At 25.4% G+C, this 18407-nt stretch overlaps 3 protein-coding genes across 3 annotated transcripts; 1 reads left to right on the plus strand and 2 right to left on the minus strand.

The window, feature by feature from the left end:
• Positions 1 to 1116: 1116 nt before the first annotated feature.
• On the plus strand, positions 1117 to 11336 carry P175DRAFT_0535719 (uncharacterized protein; the record flags this gene model as incomplete). The annotated part of the gene is made up of 3 exons (XM_040900251.1): positions 1117 to 1129; positions 10731 to 11187; positions 11261 to 11336. 3 exons carry the CDS (start codon positions 1117 to 1119, stop codon positions 11334 to 11336), a joined length of 546 nt encoding a protein of 181 aa, XP_040748783.1.
• Positions 11337 to 12018: 682 nt separating this feature from the next.
• On the minus strand, positions 12019 to 13353 carry P175DRAFT_0496121 (uncharacterized protein; the record flags this gene model as incomplete). The annotated part of the gene is made up of 2 exons (XM_040896110.1): positions 12019 to 12791; positions 12840 to 13353. 2 exons carry the CDS (start codon positions 13351 to 13353, stop codon positions 12019 to 12021), a joined length of 1287 nt encoding a protein of 428 aa, XP_040748784.1.
• A 1175-nt stretch (positions 13354 to 14528) lies between these two features.
• P175DRAFT_0535721 (LysM peptidoglycan-binding domain-containing protein) lies at positions 14529 to 15528 on the minus strand (the record flags this gene model as incomplete). Its single annotated transcript, XM_040900252.1, has 5 exons — positions 14529 to 14950; positions 15017 to 15025; positions 15077 to 15178; positions 15230 to 15309; positions 15452 to 15528. 5 exons carry the CDS (start codon positions 15526 to 15528, stop codon positions 14529 to 14531), a joined length of 690 nt encoding a protein of 229 aa, XP_040748785.1.
• Between the last annotated feature and the right edge of the window lie 2879 nt (positions 15529 to 18407).

Below are 18407 nucleotides of genomic sequence, written 5' to 3' on the forward strand. Positions count from 1 at the left end.
GATAAGAATAAAGTAGTATTTATATAATAATAATAATAATTTTTTAAATTTTATAAGTAATTAATAAAATTATAATATTATAATAAAGTTTTAAAATATATTAATATTTCTTAAAATTTTTAATTAATAGCTTATTCTAGAATTATAAATAAGATATTTTTATTTATATTTTTTTTAATATAAGATATTAAAATTTAATAAAAAAGATACTAAATTTATAATAAATTTATTAAAAATAAAATAGATTAATATAAATATTAACTTCTAGATTTAAATTTCTAAAAGCTTTCTTTAAGATTTCTAAAATCTTAATATAATTACTTAATTTATAGATTCTATTTTAAATATATAGTAAGATTTAGATATATAAGATTTCTTTAAAATAACTAATTATATAAATTATTTTACTATTTAGAGTTAGAAAATAATTAAGATTTATAATTATTTTTTAATAAATTTAAAAAGTAAAGTATCTTAAGTTACTTTATTAGTTATTAAACTTATTAAGGTTAGAAAGTTATTTAAAGATTTAAATAATAAGAATAAATATAATAAGAATAATAATAATAATAAAGGGGGTAGTAATATTAATATCTTTTTTAAAAAAAAATAGTAATTAAGAAGATATATTATTTTAAGTAAATATTTTAAATAATTCTTATTAGATTTCTTTAACTTATATCTTCTAATACTTAATTATATTATTTTTTTATTAAATATAGTTAAAAAGATTAGTAATAATAGAATATAAAATAAATAATTTATAAAATTTTTTTATAATAGTAGTAAAGAATTAGTATATCTTAATAATATATTATCTTAATTTATTAGAAGTATTATATAGGAGGGTTTTTATATCTTTAGGTAATATAAGTAATAAGGCAGGCATAATAGTAATAATTAACTCCTAGTAAAGAGGAGCTATATAATATTAAGAAATAAAGTTAGATTTAGATATTTATTAATTAAGAGCTAATTAGATAGAATAGTAGAATAGTAAGTATTAGATAATAGATAGGATATAGCTTAAAGAGCTATAATAAGATTAAGGATAATATGGCTTAAATATAGGAATAAGGGTGGATAGTTAAGGCAGAATCTAACTAGATAGGTACTATGGCTTCGCGCCGTGACATCTTAATAATATTATTTAAATTTATTAGAGCCCTAGTATTATTCTAGAGATTTATTAATAAAGCTCTATATAATTATTTAGATATTTTTTATATTATATATTTAGATAATATTCTAATTTATAGCTAAATCTATATTAAATATACTTATTATATTTAATAAATATTAGAATATTTATAAGTAATAAAACTTTATATTAAATTTAATAAATATAAATTCTTTATATATAAGATAAAGTTCTTAAGACTAATTATAGGTAAAGATAGCTTTTAAATAGATTTTAATAAAATAAAAATAATTATTAAGTAGGAAATACTAACCTATTTAACTAATATTTAAGTCTTTATTAACTTTAGAAACTTTTACTACTAATTTATTTATAATTTTTTAAAAATTATTAGATTATTAATTAATCTAATTAAAAAAAATATTAACTTTAATTAAATATCTACTTATTAAGAAATATTTAAATAATTAAAAGCTATTTTTATAAATATCCTAATATTAAAATTTTTTAACTAGTTAAAAAATATAATTCTAGAAATTAATATCTCTAATTATATATTTACTAGAATATTATTATAATATAATAATAAAAATATATTATATCTTATTATATTTTTCTTTAAAAAATATTCTATAATAAAATATAATTATAAGATTTATAATAAAGAATTATTAATTATTATTTATTATTTTAAAAAATAATATCCTAAATTAGAAAAGACTTTATTACTTATAAAGATTATTATAGATTACTAGAATTTAGAATATTTTATATTAATTAAGCTACTAAACTATTAATAAGCCTGTTAATTTAAATTTTTATTAAAATTTAACTTCTAAATATATTATTATTTTAGAAAGTTAGATATTAAGTCTAATATACTAATTAAGAGATTAAAAGACCTACTTAAGAAGAGAAATAAATAATTCCTTTACTAAAATTAGACTATTCTAAAATCTAAAAACCTGCTACTTAAGACTACTACTAATCTAAAATTAAATATTAATAATTAATATTAAATATATTTTATTAAATAACCTATTACTAATAAACTAATCTTCTTATTACTAATATTATAATTATTATTTAATAAAGCTTATTTATAAGATAAGAAGTTCTAGTTTATTCTAAATATTTTAAAAAATAATTTATTAAGATATCCTAATATTATACTAGCTAACTATAAATATATTAGTCTATATTTAAGATATTAAGACTAACTTTACATGCCTAATTATAATAAGATAAAAGCTAAAATATTAACATTTTATTATAAAAATCCTGCTATTAAATATTCTAGAAAAATTAAAATATATAAATTAATATTATATAAATATTTCTAGTTTAGGATTTATAAATATATTAATTAATAAGTCTAGAATTATTATTTCTACTATTAAATTATTTCTTTCTAAAAAATAAAGTAAAAGATATTAAGGCTTTTACTAATTCTTAAATATATTTAATAAGATATAAGTATAGACTTTATTATATATTTATTATTAAGTAATAATTATAATATTATTCTAGTTATAATTAATTATTTAATAAAGATAAAGTACTTCCTCCTTTATACTAGAAGAATTAATACTAAAGAAGTAGCTAATCTATACTTTAAATATATCTAGAAATTCTATAGTATTCCTAAAATAATTATATTAGATTATAGAGTCTAATTTATTATTATTTTTTAAAAATATTTAATATCTTGCCTAAAAATCTATAATTTATTATTTATTATTTATTATTCTAAAACTAATAATTAAATTAAATATATTAATATTATTTTAAAATAATACTTATAAATATATATATTATACTTATAAGATAATTAGTCTAAATAATTATTAATAATTAAATTTACTACTAACTCTATTTACTCTAAATTTATAGAAGTATTATTATTTATAACTAATTATAAATTTTACTTAATATTAAAATTTAAATTAAGTTATTTTATTATTTACTTTATTAAAAAAAATACTAAGAAATTTACTAATATTATATATAAGATTTATAAATTTATTTATATTAAGATTTTATTTATTTAAGCTTATTATAAAGTATAAACTAATTATTAAAAATAACTTATATATTATTATATTATAAAATAAGAAGTCTAACTAGATACTTATAATATTTAAATACTCTATTTATAAAAGAAATTAGATTAGAAAAATTTTAAACTATATTATATTAAAAAGATTATTAATTTATATATTTATAAATTTAAATTATTTAAAAATATAAGAATTTATCTTATATTTAATATATTTTTACTTTATAATATTATTAATAATTCTTTACTTAATTAATATCTTAATCTATTATTACTTATTAAAATAAAAAGATTAGAAAAATAAAAAATTAAAGAAATTCTTAATTCTTAATAAATTTATTAAGATTATAATAAATCTAAGCTATAATATATTATTAAGTAAATTAAATATAATAAGTTAATTAAAGAATTTATTAAATATTTAGAAAATATTTATTAATTAATAAATAATTATTATCTCTATTATTTTAAAAAATCCTAGTTAATTCCTTCCTAGTCTTAATAAAGCTTAATCTTAAAGAAAGAGATACTATTATAGTATAAAGTTATAATATTTATCTAGTTAAATTTTATCTTAATTATCTATTTTTATTCCTATATTTAAGCTATATTATCCTTAATCTTATTATAACTCTTTAAGCTATATCCTATCTATTATCTAATACTTACTATTCTACTATTCTGTCTGGTTAGCTCCTAGTCAATGAATATCTAAATCTGACTCTGCCCCCTGACAAAAGATCTATACTTCTACTATAATCTAGACTAGTAACTAATACTTATTATCTATATTAATAATATAATAGTTACTAGCCCTAATAAAATAAATATTTAATAATTTATAGATAAGCTAGAAAAATATTTTAAATTAAAGTAACTAGATAAACCTATATAATTCTTAGAATATAATATTTATAAATTACTTAATAATCTAATATTAATATTTTAATATATATATATCTAAAAGATACTTTATAAATAAAATTTCTATAATCTTTAGCTATATTATATATTAATAACTCTAGAATAAAAATTAACTAGAGAGATACTAGAAACTAGTAGTATTACTTAAAATACTAATAATATTATTCTAGATATTATATATATCTCTACTAGTAAAGATAATATTACTTACTATTAAGAATTAATTTGTCAGGGGGCAGAGTCAGATTCAGATATTCATTGACTAGGAGCTAACCAGACAGAACAGCAGAATAGTAAGTATCAGGTAATAGATAGGACATAGCTTGAGAAGTTATAATAGGATTAAGGATAATATAGCTTAAATATAGGAATAAGGGTAGATAGTTAAGGTAGAATCTAATTAAATAGGTATTATAGCTTTATACTATAATAGTACCCCCCTCCTTAGGATCAAGCTTTATTAAGACTAGGAAGGAATTAGCTAGGGTTTCTTAGGATAATAGAGGTAATAATTATTTACTAGTTAGTAAGTATTCTCTAGATATTTAGCAGGCTCTTTTATTAGCTTATTATATTTAATTTATTTAATAGTATATTATAGCTTAAATTTGTTATAGCCTTAATAAATTTATTAGGAATTAAGGACTTTTTTAACTTTCTATTCTTTTAATCCTTCTACTTTAATAAATAATAGTAAATTAGGATATTAATTAAGTAGAGGGTTATTAATAGTAGAGTAAAGTAAAGATATATTAAATATAAGATAGATTTTTATATTTTTAGATAATTTAAATTTATAAGTATACAGGCTAATAATTTTTTTAATATAATATAGCTTAAAATTCTTCTAGTCTAATTTCTTCTATAGGTAGAGTATTTAGATATTATAGGTATCTAGCTAGACTTCTTACCTTATAATATAGTAATATATAGGTTATCTTTAGTAATTAATTTATACTTTATAATAGGCTTAAATAAATAGAATCTTAGTATAAATAAATTTATAAATCTTATATATAATATTAATAAATTTCTTAATATCTTTCTTAGTAGGGTAAATAGTAGAGTAGCTTAATTTAAATTCTAATATTAAATAGAATTTATAATTAGCTATAAATAGTAATATTTCTATAAACTTAAAGTAGATAAAATTAATAATAAACTTAATTATTAGTAATTATTTAGACTAATTATCTTATAAATATAATATATATACTTATAAGTATTATTCTAAGATAGTATTAGTATATTTAGTTTAATTATTAGTTTTAGAGTAATAAGTAATAAATAATAGATTATAAATCTTTAAGCAGGATATTAAGTATTTCTAAAAGATAATAATAAACTAGACTTTATAATCTAATATAATTATTTTAGGAATATTATAAAATTTCTAAATATACTTAAGATATAAATTAGCTACCTCTTTAGTATTAATTATTCTAATATAAGGAAGGAAGTACTTTATTTTTATTAAATAATTAATTATAACTAGAATAATATTATAACTATTACTTAATAATAAGTATATAATAAAGTCTATACTTATATCTTACTAGATATATTTAAGAATTAATAGAGACTTTAGTACTCTTTACTTTATTTTTTAAAAAGAGGTAATTTAATAATAAAGATAATAATTTTAGATTTATTAATTAATATATTTATAAATTCTAGGCTAGAAATATTTATATAATATTAATTTATATATCTTAATTCTTTTAAAATATCTAGTAGCAGGATTTTTATAATAGAATCTTAATATTTTAGCTTTTATCTTATTATAATTAGATATATAAAGTTAGTCTTAATATCTTAAATATAGACTAATATATCTATAGTTAGCTAGTATAATATTAGAATATCTTAATAAATTATTCTTTAAGATATTTAGAATAGACTAGAACTTCTTATCTTATAAATAAGCTTTATTAAATAATAGTTATAGTATTAATAGTAGGGAGATTAATTTATTAGTAGTAAGTTATTTAATAAAGTATATTTAATATTAGCTATTAATATTTAGTCTTAAATTAATAGTAATCTTAAGTAGTAGGTTTTTAGATTTTAGGATAATCTAATTCTAGTAAAGAAGTTATTTATTCCCCTTCTTAAGTAGATTCTCTAATCTTCTAGTTAGTATATTAGGCTTAATACCTAACTTTCTAAAGTAGTAATATATTTAGAAGTTAAATCTTAATAAAAATTTAGATTAGTAGACTTATTAATAGTTTAATAGCTTAATTAATATAAAATATTCTAGATTCTAGTAATCTATAATAATCTTTATAAGTAATAAAGTCCCTTTTAATTTAAGATATTATTTTTTAAAATAATAAATAATAATTAATAGTTCTTTATTATAAATCTTATAATTATATTCTATTATAAAATATTTTCTAAAAAAAAATATAATAAAGTATAATATATTTTTATTATTATATTATAATAATACTTTAGTAAATATATAATTAGAGATATTAATTTCTAAAATTATATTTTTTAATTAGTTAAAAAATTTTAATATTAGAATATTTATAAAAATAATTTTTAATTATTTAAATACTTTTTAATAAATAAGTATCTAGTTAAAATTAATATTTTTTCTAATTAGATTAACTAATAGTCTAATAATTTTTAAAAAATTATAGATAAATTAGTAATAAAAGTTCCTAAAATTAATAAAGGCTTAAATATTAGTTAGATAGATTAATATTTCTTATTTAGTAATTATTTTTACTTTATTAAAATCTATTTAAAAGCTATCTTTACTTATAATTAATCTTAAAAACTTTATTTTATATATAAAAAATTTATATTTACTAAATTTAGTATAAAGTCCTATTACTTATAGATATTCTAATATTTATTAGATATAATAAATATATTTAGTATAAATTTAGCTATAAATTAAAATATTATCTAGATATATAATATAAAAGATATCTAGATAATTATATAGAGCTTTATTAATAAATCTCTAGAATAATACTAGAGCTCTAGTAAGCCTAAATAATATTATTAAGAATTTAAATAGGCCTAATTAAGTTTAAAAAATAGTAAGATATTCTTATCCTTTCTTAATCTATAGATTATTAAAAATAAAAATAATATTAATTTTTAAGAAATATTTTATTTCTTTTAAATTATTTAGTATCTCTTTTATTAATAGTAATAAATAATAATCTTTTATAATAATTATATTTAGGGCTTAGTAATCTATATAGAATTATAGGCCTTCTCTAGGTTTTTTTATAAATAAAATAGGAAATATAGTAGAAAAAAAACTAGAATAAATAAAATCTTTTCTTAAGTTTTTTTTAATCTATTCCTTTAGAACTTTTAGTTTATCTTAAAATATACTATATAGGCTTCTAAAAGGTAGGATTTTTCTAGGTAATAGTTTAATCTTATAATTATTAGATTAATAAGGTAATAGGTACTTAGCCTTCTTTAGTAAGAATATATTATAGAACTTAATAAACTTAGGGAGTAGTTACTCTTATAACTTAGATTTAATAATAGTAATAGGGTTTAAAGTAACTTTAATATTAGTAATAATAGTAATAAATATCTAGTATTTATAGCAGGCATATATAGTATAGGTAGTAACTAAGACTCTAATAATATTTTAGTTTTTTAAAGATTTAAGGTAAGAATTAAGATATTAAGAAAAAACTTTTAATAATATATTATATAATATTAAAATTTTTATAAGCTTTAAAGGTATATTATAATATTTTTTATAATAGAAATTTTTAAATAAAATAGTATAATTAGTAAATTTAATCTAAAAATTATAGGTCTTTAACTAAAATAAGCTAAGAATAATAGGAAAATATATAAATTAAATTATAAAAAAAATAATATTTTTTTTAATATAATTATAAATTCTTTAGATTAAATAAATAAAATAAATAATATTATTAAATTTTATTAGAATATTATTAAATCTCCTTAATAAAATAAAGTTCCTTAATAATAGTATTTCTAGTTAATTATTTATAGTCTAATTATAATCTATAAAATATTTATTCTTAGCTCTAGAGTTAATTATAATAAAGATTAGTAAAATCTTATTAAAAATTTCTAGGTTAATAAATAAGATTATTAATTTAAATTAGTAACTTTCTTTCTCTATTATTATTCTAGTTATTATAGCCTTTAATAGGTAGAGAGAGTACTAGAGGTATCCCTAATTATAGCTTAGATTAAAGATACTCTATTTTCTAATTTAGGGAATATAGGATATTTAGTAAGTAGGATTCTAGTTAATAGGGGGTATAAGTCTAGTTTAGTAGTAAATATAGAGATATGACTAGTTAGTCTTTAGTTAGGGTATAAATAGTTACTTACTAGGTAGTTAGTACTACTATAGTAGTAATATAGGTATTAGGTTTGATAATTAAGGTAATAAGTAGTAGATAGATCTATTAGATCTTTAATAGGAGCAGTAGTAATAATAGGATTAATAGGAATTATAGGAATTTAGGTAGTAGGAGTTAACTTTAAGATAGGTTAAGGAGGCTAGGAATTTTTTATAGATAGAGGTAAGGTAATACTTATATAATAATAGTAGTAATTTTCTAGATTTTATAAGTAATTAATAAAATTATAATATTATAATAGAGCTTTAAAATATATTAATATTTTTTAAAATTCTTAATTAATAATTTATTCTAGAATTATAAATAAGATATCTTTATTTATATTTTCTTTTAATATAAGATATTAAAATTTAGTAAAAAAAATATTAAACTTATAATAAGTTTATTAAAGATAAAATAAATTAGTATAAATATTAACTTTTAAATTTAGATTTTTAAAAATTTTCTCTAAGATTTTTAAAATTTTAATATAATTACTTAATTTATAGATTCTATCTTAAATATATAATAAGATTTAAGTATATAAGGTTTCTTTAAGATAACTAGTTATATAAGCTATTTTATTATTTAGGATTAGAAAATAATTAAGATTTATAATTATTTTTTAGTAAATTTAAGAAATAAAATATCTTAAGTTACTTTATTAGTTATTAAATTTATTAAGGTTAAGAAGTTATTTAAAGATTTAAGTAGTAGAAATAGATATAATAAGAGTAATAGTAATAATAAAAAAAGTAGTAATATTAGTATCTCTTTTAAAAAAAAATAATAATTAAGAAAATATATTATTCTAAATAAATATTTTAAATAACTCTTATTAGATTTCTTTAATTTATATCTTCTAGTACTTAATTATACTATTTTTCTACTAAATATAGTTAAGAAGATTAATAATAATAAAATATAAAATAAATAATTTATAAAATTTTTTTATAATAGTAATAAAGAACTAGTATATCTTAGTAATATATTATCTTAATTTATTAAGAGTATTATATAGGAGAGTTTCTATATCTTTAGGTAGTATAAGTAGTAAGGCAGGCATAATAGTAATAATTAACTCCTAGTAGAGAGGAGCTATATAATATTAGAAGATAGAGTTAGATTTAGATATTTATTAACTAGAAGCTAACTAGATAGAATAGCAGAATAGTAGATATCAGGTAATAAATAGGATGTAGCTTAAGGAGCTATAACAGGATTAAGGATAATATGGCTTAAATACAGGAATAAGAGCGGACAGTCAAGGCAGAATCTAACTAGATAGGTACTACAGCTTCGCACCATGACATAATTAGATCTTTAAATTAGATTACTATTTAGACTTAACTAGATATTTAATATATAATAATATAATTATTATAAAGAAATTATAATTTTAATAAATTAAATTATAATATAATTAAATAAGTTTTTTAATATTTAAAAAAGATTTTAAACTATATAATAATCTTAGATTATTTAAATAATTTATTATATATATATATTAATACCTCCTATATAAATTATAAAAATAAAAAATTAATAAAAAATTTTATATTTTTTATATTTAGAGTACTAATTATATAAAAATTAGTAAAATAATTATTAATTACTTTAAATTTAATTATTATTAAATTTATTATATAAGATATAATAATAAAACTAGCTATATAATTATAAAAATTATATATAATTATTAAATTAAAAAAATTTATAAAAAATATTATATTTTTATATATTAATTTTATAAATATTATTATATTAATAAAAAAGTTAAATTATATATTTATACTTTATTAAATAAATATTTATTACTTTTTTATTAAAAAAATAATTAAAAATAATAAAATTTAATTATAAATAGTTAATAAAGAAAATAATATTATAAATAAATTAATTAAAGTATTATTAATTATAAAATTTAATAAATTTATTAAAAAATTAAATTTTAGTAAGTTAAAAATAGACTCTAAATAACTTTATATAATAAATATATTACTAAGAGGGGTATATTAGAGTACTATACTTAATAAATATAACTAGTACTATTATAAAGCAGCACCACTATAAAGTAGATAGTAATATGTGACTACTTTATATATTTAGGCCACTATTTCCTTCTAGATCTCCATATTTCTTCCAAGCATCTTCTTCATTTCTCTCTATCTCCTAGTTAGACCCAATTGAACCTATTTCGGTCAACTTTCTACTGTCATCATTTGACAACCTTCATCAGAATATGTCCCTGGTGTTACCTTGGGCAGCCTATGGCCTTCACTTTCAGAGCACCACAAAAGCGCAGTCCTAGCCCAGCTTCAATTAATTTTCACAGACATGAGGTCGCTCCCTTCCCCTGTATTTTACAGTAGTATTATACAAGGGCCTGTTCCACACCAATACTTCCTCTCGCGAGATGGAAATCCTGCGATTACTGGCCCTTTCCTCAAAGGAGAAGATTTAAGTAAAGCCATTGCTCTTCGGCCCAGACATAAGTGGGACTACAGAGGCAAACATGGTTGGACTTCTGACTTTCTGACTCGACACCTTCCGCTGGCTCTTAGTGGCCATCCGCCGACATTTACTCATAGGGACCTATACAGAGAAAATATCCTTATCAGCAAAGTCAGTAATCCAAATTCTGGAGTTAAGGAGTACACAATTGCTGCTATCATCGATTGGGAAACAGCTGGCTGGTACCCGTCTTCCTGGGAATATAGTATTATGTATATTTCCGCTTTTCTAATGGGTTGATAACGGGCCAGCAAGCGTGGAGGAAATTATTGATCCTTGGCCGCTGGAAGGCACTTTATTCCGATTTGTGTTTGATAATTTGGAGTTTTAGGGCCTGGGAATGAGAGATAATGGTTCTAGTTACTGTTAGATTCTTCTCTATGCCCGAGACTATATTTAATTAAATACATGCTTAAATCGCCTTCCCGTGCATCTTATGCCTATTTTAACTAATAATAATAATAAAGGGCAAAAGTACGTCCTTGATAATACAACTAGTCTTGGATTGCTTGAATAGATGCATTAAAGCCAACCTTACTATCTAGTAGACTAGATATATAGCTATTAGTTTTCAGGTAACCACCTTGAATTAAGGGGATCAAATAATACGATCTCTAGCACGTTTTCTTATCATGTAGTTCCATACTTGACGATGTCTAACTTTGACTTTTGGGACCTCTTAAAGTAAGAGCACGTAATCTCCAGACTCCAAGTTATCCTTAAAGTCTGTGGCCATCTCTTGTTCTTCCTGTTCCCATTTGCGTTTTCTATTGTATACAGGGATCATAACTTGAAGATATGGAATTGGCCCATTTCGGTCCTCTCTTACGAGCATAAAGGCAGAGACAAAGCCTTAAGCTTGGGCATGTTTGCCACATGATCCCAGAGCTTATTGTTTTACTCTTCTGCTTCTTGCAGTCGATTTCGTAGCTATCTCTATTATGGGAAGAACAGGAATATTTCCGAAGCCTGCCTGCCTAAGAGCTCATGCCAATGACATCTTCCATTCTCCGCTACTCAGGCAATCCCCATTGTTGCATCCAGTCACATTCAACAACTTCATCGATCGTAGCACGTTTGCTCGGCTCAAGAACCAACATCAACTTTATCATGCCACGGAAAGCCATCTCCTCCTCTGCTGTAAATAAATCAAATCCATGTCTTTCCCGTGGTTGTCGTATGTATTCGGCGAACCGCATATCCCAATCTCGGTGTGTATTCCCATACCACTGACGGAGGTTCTGCTTCACATTCTTACGGCCATCTTCATCAAACCAATTGCTCCTTTCTTCCCACTCATTCCACCACCGATTAGGAAGTTTCCCAAGCATCTCGACATGCTCCATTGTAACCGTATCTTGCGAGACTGGAAAGGACTCAAATGGAGGTCTACATCCAAAGATATCCCACATAGTACATGCTAATGTCCAGATATCAGCTGGGAAAGAAAGAGGCTTATCTAAATTTCCCGCATCGGCAAAGCGGGATTCTGGTGGTGCAAGCAAGAGAGGTGTATGGCAAGCGTACTGTTTTGTTTCTCGAGGGTTGAAGGCTTCCCCAAAATCTGCAATCTTGATCAGGGCATCTCCTAGGGTCACCTTATCACTATCAATGCCTAGCCATATCGGGATAACAAGCTCAGGAGGAACTCCAGGGTCAAGAGGAGCGCCATCCTCGCGGACAACGAGCTCTTTCGCTGGTTCGCCAGTTCTAGCAAGTAGCTGCTCAGGTGTCACGTTTCTCATGCAGGGTGGCAATTGAAGAAGGATATTTGAAAGGTGAAGGTCTGTAGGTATCTCAGTTAAAGAAAGTTACTTGGGATAGTTCAACGTACCCCCATGAACAATCCCTTGAGAATGTGTGAATTGCACCCCAAGAACAAGCTGTGTAGCGATAGCTCGCGCCGCTGGAAGACGAAGAAGTCGATGATACGGGTACTCTTTCACCTCATTAATATTGAGTCTTGCGGTGTCAGTAACTAAACACCGATGAGTGCCATTTGGTCCAGAGATTTTGAAAGAATCAAGGAGGTTCTGGACGATAGCTTTTCCGGGGAGGTTGGATTCAGCCTTCGCTAATCGCGAAAGGATCTGCATTTCGTGAGTTTGGTCGGCTGACTCGGCTGTGGAGATTTTGATGGCAACGAGGCGACCTTTATCTGTATCCTCTGCTAACCAAGTTGTGGCAGAGCGGCCGAAGCCGAGTTTGTGAACAATTTTGTATCGACCGGAGCAGAATTGATCACCGAGCATCACGGGGTGATAGCCTCCTGGGACATAATAGTCCAAGCGCTCGACTTCCTCCACGAATTTATACTTCACTCTGCTTGGCTCAATGCAAGTCGCCATGCTTCTCTTGTAGATAAGTAAAAAAGGCTGCTGTCTCTGTTTCTGTCGATAACACTGCATGGGCACGAACGACCTGGTCCTCAGTAATTGCAAAAGAGGGTAGCTAGCACAATTGGACATGACGCTAAGAAAGTTGGAAGAGGTGAGTGCAGCCTTGTCGGAAAGGTAAGTGATGGGGTGGATTCCAGGGAATTTCTTTACCAGTACCGCCTTCCCAAGGTATCATAAATTAGGAACTTCGCCAAGTTGGATAATTTTACTGAGTATTTATTGTGAAGCAGTGGATGCTTGTCTACTCTGTATTGGACTGGAGGGCCAAATCAATGGAGCTAAGCCAAAAAGGGATGTGATCACGTTTCAACATTTATAGCCAATCAGGGGCCGAAATAATAAAGGTTCGACGAGGGACCTCGGGAACAACCTTCCAGTAGAATTAAAGTCAGAGTCAACCTCTCTGTTTGCGTAGGTACCTATACTCGAGTTGCCAAGCCCTAGATTCTTTCTGTTTTGGAGACTCTGAACCACTCATTCCTTAGACTTTAGCAGTCTTCGGGAGCATGGACACAAATTATCGCAAATCATGTTCGGAGAATAGGGGCGACACACCTGTTAACCCTGGCAAAGAAACTATCAAATGATAGTATGGTTCATCTTGAAACGTGGACAATGAATGAGGAAGGGAATTTCCCTAACTGAGCAATTGAAGAGCGCTAGTTCCGGCTATATGTATATTAGGACGTCTCCTCTGGTCCATGCAGAGAGCATTTGACTCTGTGCTTCAAGAACGAGGAAATGGTTGCCAAAGGAACCCATGTTGCCAGTCATGGATATGTGACGAACAAGACCGATTCGAATATTCGCGAAGCCACCCATACCCCAGAGTGACTGGGATATTGATATATAGTGCGGGAACCCTAGGCAGGTCATGGGAAGGGGAAGCCCTAACTAGTTAGCTATTATCAATGACCTCTGTGTAGTACTAACGTTGTAATGTACTCTACAGTATTTAGAACTCAGATCTATCAAAGCTAACCTGAAATCTAAGGAGCAATACCCCCACACAGAGAATAGCCGATTTGCAAAGCGTCAGCTTAACCCAATTGAAGGATTCCACGCGTACGGTTGCCCAAAGGTAAGCCCATACATCTTCTCAATCTAAGCACAGGAATCACTGGTCACGACAGAGGGTACTCATTGGAGTTAGATATGATTCCCGTCTGCGTGGGATCGCTGGGGCCTGAGGTTATGGTGGACGAGACCGGTCCTTTCACGCAGTATGCGTAGCCCAACCGCATATTGGTACAAGTGCTGCCGATAGTAGGGTTCCACTTATAGAATTGAGCAGCTATGATGCCGTATTTTCTCTCGATCAACAGGCAGGTATTACCGTTTTGGACAGCATGGAAGAGCCGACATCCTGACACCACTTCTGTCCGAGTAGGCCCCATAGAGGATGTGCTTAGGGTAGCCGATCCAGATCCAGATCCAGTGGGGGTAGATGTTGGGGTCACGCTCATGGAGCCCGCACCAACACACACGAAGTGGTCTTGAAGGGTGCCGAGGTTAGCAAAGAGGGCAGTATCACAGTCCCCTTCTGCTAATCAAGTGTTCCAAGCTAGGAGCTGGCTCAATGAGATATCATAGGTGTCAAGGATATTGTCACATGTGTAGTCTAGTTGACGAGGTCAGAAAGAAAATTTCTTTGGATGAATAGGTCAAGTACCTCCATAATCATTGGTGCTAACAAAAGTAAAACAGTTGCAGTTTGAGGCAGTGCCAGCCTCTGTTGCCTCAATGGACATGCAGTTGCTGGTGTTCTCCGTCACTATATTGCGGTCAGTCTTAATGTGTCCTAATCCTAAGGCTAGCATAGTACCCACCAGTGCTGTTCTTGTACTTTTTGACGCAGTAGCTGTACGCCGTGGAGAGACTTCATCCTCGTCCAAAAGGCGGTTGCTGAATCACATTAGTATTAAATAAAACCCTAACTAACCTCCCTACTCATGTTTGAGATATGACAATAAGGAATGGCAGACAAGTAATATTAGTAGCTAGGGTATCTTTGTAGTTGTCACTTAGTTCTAAGTAGTCCACAAACATCTGAGTGCCAACAAGTTGCTGGGCCCTTGCTGAATACACTAGTAGGGCTGCTACGGAAGTCCATAGCCTTTGCATCTTTAGAATAATTCAGAAAACAAACATCAAGGAACAAAGAAGTAAGTGGTGGATTGAAATATTTAGTAAACGCTAAGTAATAGAAGCACCCAAGGGAGAACAGGCAGCAGGAACAGGGGCATGGGACATATTATTGTCTTTGGTTATGTACATGGGTGTAAAATAAAACTTTCTAAGGGGATCTATCTACTCTCAGGTTCCATTCACGCAGCAGAGTCCCAGTCATGGATTGTGTTAGGCTAAAAATGCCCGAGACAGCAGGTTACACAATGTTACCCTAGTCAGGAAGCACAAAGCAACTTAAATTCAGGTACTTGCTATCTCCACTATTCCATTGACTCTCATCCCGCTAAAAAGACACTAAGTAACGGAATAAATGTTCAGCTCCGTAGGTTCAGGAGTGAGAACTGAAGCTAAAATAGGGGAGCTATGATATGCTGATTTATGACGCTGCCAGGCTTGAACGTTTTTAAACTCATCTACTATCTGGTTCATATTCCAAAAGCGAAGAAGTCCAGGGGCAATGGCAATTAGTGAAAATATGGGTTAGCCTGGGCCTTACTAGGTATCTTCTAAGCAAAATTGCCCTATTCACCATTCAATCATCATGTGCAGAGAGGGGCATATACAATAGTTGTATATCCTAGAGGGCAATAAAGAGCGAGTCCAAAAAAAGCTATTACATGATTTGATGTCTGAAGCAGGTTTGCAGTAGATAAATGATACTCCCTCTAATACTCCCTCTTTACTTTTGCTTCAGGGCGCACTACTCTAACTAGTTTTGCTGATTTCATTTCTCCATATTATATTTGCTCTCTCCTTCTATTCTGTCTTTTGTTTATTTTCCTTTTTCATTTTAATAACAACCATTCAGGTCTGAGAGCTAGTTCTTGCAATAGCTACTGATCATGTTAATCAAGGACAAATGCTGCGTGTGGTCTTCCATAGTATTCTCCCAGGTGCCTTATACCTCACCTTGCCTTCTGGCCAAACAACTACTCAGATCATATTCTACATTCCAAATATATTCCTCTCGATATCCTGGGGTATGTTCGCACACTATGAGATCATGATTATTTTGCGGGGTTCTTCCTCGAAGAAGCGTGCCAGTATTAATAAGGTCCATGACAAGGAGGTGGCCATGAAGTATTTGATCTTTGCTATTGTAAATACTCTAGATAATGTTAAATACCATAGGTCAAATTTGGTTGACAAAAGTGCGCAGTGTAGGAATTGCAAATAAAATTACTATCTGTAACCAAAAATGTGTTATGAATGTAGTCAGTAAGGGTGGCAATAATTATTTATTAAATATCATGTCACCAGTATAAGAAGCATCATGTTGTTATTGTTATTGTTGTATTGCTTAATATCACGTGGTATCCTCAGGCGTGAGCCTAAGGCTCCTGACCTTCCTAGGGGTATAGAGGCATGCTAAGCTAGTAAGCATATTTATCTACCTATCTATCTAAATAGATATAATATATGATGAGAGGTCGCCAAACTATGACGGTAGAAAGTTGACCGAAATGGGTTCAAATTGGGTCTAACTAGGAGATAGAGAGATGCTTGGAAGAAGCATGGAGATCTAGAAGGAAATGGTGGCTTAAATACACTAGGTAGTTACATGTTGCTATCTACTTTATGGTGGTGCTAGTTATATTTACTGAGTGTAGCACTCTAATACACCCCCCTTAGTAATATATTTATTTTATGAAGCTATTTAGAGTCTATCTCTAACCTGCTAAAATCTAACCTCTTAATAAATTTATTAAATTTTGTAGTTAGTAGTACCTTAATTAGCCTGTTAGTAATATTATCCTTTCTACTAACTATTTATAACTAAATTCTATTATTTTTAATTATTTCTTTTATAAAGAAGTAGTAAATATCTATTTAATAGAGTATAAATATATAATTTAGCTTCTTTATTAAAATAATAATATTTATAGAATTAATATATAAAAATATAATACTTTTTATAGACTTTTCTAGTCTAATAATTATATATAGCTTTTATAATTATATAGCTAGCTTTATTATTATATTTTATATAATAAATTTAGTAATAATTAAACTTAAAATAACTAGTAATTACTTTACTAATCTCTATATAATTAGTACTCTAAATATAAAAAATATAAAATCTTTTATTAATTTCTTATCTTTATAATCTATATAAGAGGCATTAATATATATATATAATAAATTATTTAAATAACTTAAAACTATTATATAGTTTAAGATTTTTTTTAAATATTAGAAAACTTATTTAATTATATTATAATCTAACTTACTAGAATTATAATTCTTCTATAGTAGTTATATTATTATATATTAAATATCTAGTTAGGTCTGAATAGTAATCTAATTTAAAGATCTAGTTAATTCTTAGTAATAAGTAATATTATCTTTACCTATAAAAATATATATAGTATCTAGAATAATACTACTAGTATCTAGTATCTCTCTAGTTAATTTCTATCCTAGAGTTATTAGTATATAATATAACTAAAGATTATAGAAATTCTATTTATAAAGTATCTTTTAGATATATATATATTAAGATATTAATATTAGATTATTAAGTAGTCTATAAATATTATATCTTAAGAACTATATAGGTTTATCTAGTTACTTTAATTTAAAATATTTTTCTAACTTATCTATAAATTATTAAATATTTACTTTATTAGGGCTAGTAATTATTATATTATTAATATAGATAATAAATATTAGTTACTAGTCTAGATTATAATAAAAGTATAGGTCTTTATTAATTACTTTTATACTAATTTTTACTAGAATATTATAGAATTTCTTATATTAAAGAAATACTAATTATTATAATCTATATAAGGCTTAGAATAATAAATATA

This window comes from Aspergillus ochraceoroseus (assembly GCF_002846915.1).
Source record: "Aspergillus ochraceoroseus IBT 24754 chromosome Unknown P175scaffold_10, whole genome shotgun sequence".
NCBI lineage: Eukaryota > Fungi > Ascomycota > Eurotiomycetes > Eurotiales > Aspergillaceae > Aspergillus > Aspergillus ochraceoroseus.